Genomic DNA, 5,173 nt, shown 5'->3' with positions numbered 1-5,173 from the left:
ATATAAAAGTGTTCTATGAATTTTTATAAAAGATAGTGAAATAAAGAAATACAAAATATTTGGTGCACAAAAAATAGAATAATACAGAAATACAGAAAGGATAAATTTTTATGAAAAATTCTAAAAATATTCATTAATTTTAGATATTATAGAAATGATGAATGAATGAATTGACGATAAAACTTGAATTTGCATTAACTATGCATTACTATGCTGAGCCGTCTTTTTTCCTATACAAGGACTTTAATGCCAATAAAAAGGAAAAGGAGGNGTTGGAGGGATCGTCATATAGTATAAAAAAGAAAAAAGTTTAGCAATCCTAAGAAATTGTAAAAATTCACTTTTCTATTTCAGATTCAGTTGTTTAATTGGATAAAAAGATAAATATAAAATTCCGAAAAATAAGTTCAGCATGGTTACGAGCTAATTTTATTAAAATAAGCTAAGTGACAATGTATAAATTGTACAACAAGTAAGTTAAACATAAACGTACAATACATTCAGTACATAAGATAACATTCTGAATGTGTGACTGTTGATCCTCACACGGCATGTAACAGATGATACCAATCTTAGAGTTGAAGATAGAAAGATAACCGTGATGAACTCGCTACTGCTCGTGTTGCTGTTCCTGTCCCATGGTCTCACCTTCAAATCCTCGAAATCTAAATGCCGGGTTGTTCCACTTGTTGCGCGCCGCAAGGAAAAATTGCAAACATTTATATTTGAAAATATTTTTTGACAAAAGCTGTTAGATCAACAAAACATAACAAAGATAACATTTTTTTGTAATACTGACCTACCGGAACAATTTAAAGTTGGAGAAAATGTTGTTCTAAATTTTGAACAGAATGATATAGGATACCCCACAGATGTTTATATCCTTACTAGCTGAGGGGTCCGGCGTTGCCCGTGGAAAAAATGGTGAAAAAATAGAAATATTTAAAAAAAAATTGGAACTTTTTTAGCCTATGTTACTCCCAGGCTACCCATGAGTGTCCACAACAAATTTCAGCCCATTCAGTCCAGCCGTTTGGCCGGCCAGAGGGAACATATATACGAATATCTTGTTTTATTATATAGATAGTATTTTGTTTCTAGTAAAATGTTTTTAATTTGGAAATGTTTTCGTCAAGTTCGATAAAAAGTTTTAGGGTTTCTGTAAAAAGTGCATATTTATTTAAATGTCGACACCACAGATTTTTAAATTATATTTGTTTAAAACTCCTTGCTCTTAAATAATTTGTACAAAGCTTAAATAACGCTTGTTACATATATTGAAAGGTCCTAAAATTGTGCTCAGTCGAATTTTCGTCTTTTAAAGGAAGTGTCTATTGGAAAATAGACGGACTGCAGTCTTTTCGAATCTAAAATGTATTCCTAAAGCCAGTATTGTCCCAAATATGATATTTTGAGACAAATGAACTATCACATATTGAAACTTCTATTTGTTCTGTGTTTTGCCCTTAGAGATTAATAAAGACTTAGAGATTAATATTTTGTAAGAAGTAAAATTTCCTAGATTTGTTAGAGAGTTATTGAAAATACAACTGCAGCTTGAGTGTTAAAAACAAATAAAAAATCAAAGTTTGTGTTTGGTTTAGATTGGTGCAGACACAATTCTCTCCGCATCGGTTCAATCCTTCTACCTTAACAACAAGGACGGTCCATTCTCCGGCAAACTCAAGGTTCGGAAGGTGTTCCAGGGCGGAGGGGCGGAGAAACAGGCGGAAGAGAGGCGGACGGGCGTGTCAAGTCGTGAGGATAATGATGGGGTTTTCCTGGAGGGGCGGAGCATAATCGTGGAAGGGTTGGGAGACCCGGATATATGTGTATCCACCCCTAGACTCGGGGATACTAAACTCTATGAATTGAATTGAATACAACAAATATGAAGATATGTGATCATCTGACCTCCTTCTGTGTTAATGATAACCTTTCCTCAGTAGATGCTGAATACATGCATGCATGCACTATACCTTTATACTCTACGTGCATGGATGAATAAATATGGATAGCAATAAATATAAATGAAACATCCTTGATTTATGTTTATAAATTCGAATAGCAATGAATAACACAAAATATCGATGAATATCGATGACAACCAATAAATATCGATGATAATCGATGAATATGGATGAAAATCAATGAATATCGATAAATATCAATGAATATCGATGAATATTATTCAATATAGATGAATTTTGATGAATTTAGATGAATATCGATAAATATAGATGAATATCGATGAATATCTTTCTATATCGATGAATATCGATGAATATCGATGAATATAGATGAATATCGATGAATATCGATGAATATCGATGAATTGGATATATGTGTATCCACCCCTAGACTCGGGGATACTAAACTCTTCTTCCTAGGTAGGATATATGTGTATCCACCCCTAGACTCGGGGATACTAAACTCTTCTTCCTAGGTAGGATATATGTGTATACACCCCTAGACTTGGGGATATTAAATTATTCTTGCTAGGTAGGATATATGTGTATCCGCCCCTAGACTCGGGGATACTAAACTCTTCTTCCTAAGTATTTTAGATTTTTTAATAATTTATTCAAAATATAGACTTGTATCTATATTCCTAGAAAGGAATTGAGTGTTTTCCACAAACTCTGATTTTCTAATCCCTATATCAGTGCTCGCCAATGTCGCAAACCCTAGGTATTACGTTAGAATTCTGTAAGAACAAATAATTACGTTTGGTTACACCATTTAGATAGCAAATATATACGGATTATAAAATTTGAGTTTGTGGCAGAGACTTAATTCCTTTTAACTACATTGATTCATATGTATGTATATCTTTGTATATGAATAAATCTTAATAATATAAAAATATTAAGTCATCGCTGATTACAAATGATGAAAACTCTTTTATTTTAGTAAATCTTTATTAGATCTGGTGGACCCTGCAGTTCCAAGATATAAACTTCATTCCAGTATTCTCCGTCTTAGTCTCAAGAATCTCAAGGTTCTTTGGAACCTAGAGAAGGGAGAAGGTAGGGTTTATTCTCCTAGTATAATTCTCCGTCTGTGTCTTAAAATTTTCAAGGTTATTTGTGTAAAATGTAGATTTTAATGTACTCCAAATCTATCAAACGAATTTCCCATAAAAAATGATCAATCCTTTTTTAAAAACTGTGTTTTTTTTAAGTTTACGATTGGAAGTGATAAAAATGTCGGTATTACTACTTAAAAGCCAATTGTGAACAAATACCCTAATGTACAAATGTACAGGTGTTGATTCTAAGTGTACTGCAGCCTGTCAGTTTGGTGGAGTATGTTTGAACGGTATCTGTACATGTCAGGACAAATGTACAGCCAAACCTTATCCTATCTGTGCTAACGACGGAAAAACGGTAAGTTTTAATTTTTCAAGATTTGTTTAGGAATTGGTTCATGAATTGGTTCATGAATTGGTTCATGAATTGGTTCATAAATTGGTTCATAAATTGGTTCATGAATTGGTTCATGAGTTGGTTCATGAATTGGTTCAGAAATTGGTTTAAAAATGGATTCATGAATTGGTTCATTAATTGGTTCATGAATTGGTTTATGAATTGGTTCATGAATTGATTAATGAATTGGTTCATGAATTGGTTCGGAAATTGGTTTAGAAATGAGTTCAAGAATTGCAGTTCATGAATTGGTTCATGAATTGGTTCATTAATTGGTTCATGAATTGGTTCAGAAATGGGTTCATAATTGGTTAATGAATTGGTTTATGATGTGGTTCATGAATTGGTTCATGAATTTGTTCATGAACTGGTTCATGAAATTGGTTCATGACTTGGTTCATGAATTGGTTCATGAATTGGTTCATAAATTGGTTTATGAATTGGTTCATGAACTGGTTCATGAATTGGTTCATGAATTGGTTCATAAATTGGTTCATGAGTTGGTTCATGAATTGGTTCATGAATTGGTTCATAAATTGGTTCATGAGTTGGTTCATTAATTGGTTCATGAATTGGTTCATGAATTGGTTCGGAAATTGGTTTAGAAATGAGTTCAAGAATTGCAGTTAATGAATTGGTCCATGAATTGGTTCATTAATTGGTTCATGAATTGGTTCAGAAATGGGTTCATAATTGGTTCATAAATTGGTTTATGAGTTGGTTCATGAATTGGTTCATGAATTGGTTCATGAATTGGTTCATAAATAGGTTCGGAAATTGGTTCATTAATTGGTTCATGAATTGGTTCAGAAATGGGTTCAGCGTTGGTTCAGGAATCGGTTCATAAATAGGTTCAGAGATTGGTTCATGAATTGGTTAATGAATAGGTGCAGGTATTAGTTCTGACAGTAGTTAAGGAATTGGTTCAGGTATTGGTTCAGACAGTGGTTCATGAATTGGTTCAGGTATTGGTTCAGACAGTGGTTCAGGAATTGGTTCAGGTATTGGTTCAGGCAGTGGTTCAAGGATTAGTTTAAGAAGCTAAGAAGATTCAATATTTCCCCAGTGCAGGGGATCAGTAATTTTCTTTCCTCGATGTACAATTTCTCTTAATCACATCACATTAGAAATATAAAACTCTAATGAAGAATATTCAGTAAAGAGGATATCTAGGAATTAAAGGGACTGGAGACATTATTTAAGTTGACGTGTCTGATTCACAACCGTGTATATATATGTACACTATGTAATCGTTTTCTCTAGAAAAAGGACTTGCCCATTTCTGTAACATCATGGAAGCATGCAGGAAATTTAAGAATTAAAAACTGTTAAACCTAGAAAAACAAGAAAATGTTCCACATTATTGGCTAGATATAGGTTTCAAGAGTACCGTTGTTTATCATCTTCATGTAGAGGGTTAATTGAAATTATGCTTACAGTCCCTTCAAGTGCTAATAGTAATACTCTCAGATATGGATGAATTGGCTGAATTAAAATCTGCGTATTGATCAAAACCATCTGCGTATGCGATCTTAAAAGTCATATAAGCAATTTTGCAATCAGTTCAAGCATGCAAACTGTTCAATTTTGCAATCAGTTCAAGTATGCAAACTGTTCAATTTTGCAATTAGTTCAAGTATGTTCAATTTTGCAATTAGTTCAAGTATGTTCAATTTTGCAATTAGTTCAAGCATGTTCAATTTTGCAATTAGTTCAAGCATGTTCAATTTTGCAATTAGTTCAAG

At 32.9% G+C, this 5,173-nt stretch overlaps 1 protein-coding gene across 1 annotated transcript; it reads left to right on the top strand.

Moving 5' to 3' along the window:
* The first annotated feature begins 349 nt into the window (after positions 1-349).
* On the top strand, positions 350-5,167 carry LOC111706363 (agrin). Its single transcript, XM_023479222.1, has 5 exons — positions 350-703; positions 1,605-1,826; positions 2,342-2,390; positions 2,928-3,029; positions 3,268-5,167. The coding sequence occupies exons 1-5, from the start codon at positions 602-604 to the stop codon at positions 3,417-3,419; spliced, it is 627 nt and encodes a 208-aa protein (XP_023334990.1). The 5' UTR covers positions 350-601; the 3' UTR covers positions 3,420-5,167.
* The last annotated feature ends 6 nt before the right edge of the window (positions 5,168-5,173 follow it).

This window comes from Eurytemora carolleeae, unplaced genomic scaffold (assembly GCF_000591075.1).
Source record: "Eurytemora carolleeae unplaced genomic scaffold, Eaff_2.0 scaffold656, whole genome shotgun sequence".
NCBI classification, from domain to species: Eukaryota; Metazoa; Arthropoda; class Copepoda; order Calanoida; family Temoridae; genus Eurytemora; species Eurytemora carolleeae.
The sequence above is the reverse complement of the archived record's forward strand: the minus strand, read 5'-3'. Positions and strand labels throughout refer to the sequence as shown.

Bases quoted from the DNA above. Each gene is read 5' to 3' on its own strand.
- LOC111706363 (XM_023479222.1), top strand. From the start codon at position 602: ATGAACTCGCTACTGCTCGTGTTGCTGTTCCTGTCCCATGGTCTCACC. The intron at 1,827-2,341 runs ATATGTGTATCC...GATGAATTGGAT, and splicing joins AAGGGTTGGGAGACCCGGAT to ATATGTGTATCCACCCCTAG. The intron at 3,030-3,267 runs GTAGGGTTTATT...ACAAATGTACAG, and splicing joins GAACCTAGAGAAGGGAGAAG to GTGTTGATTCTAAGTGTACT.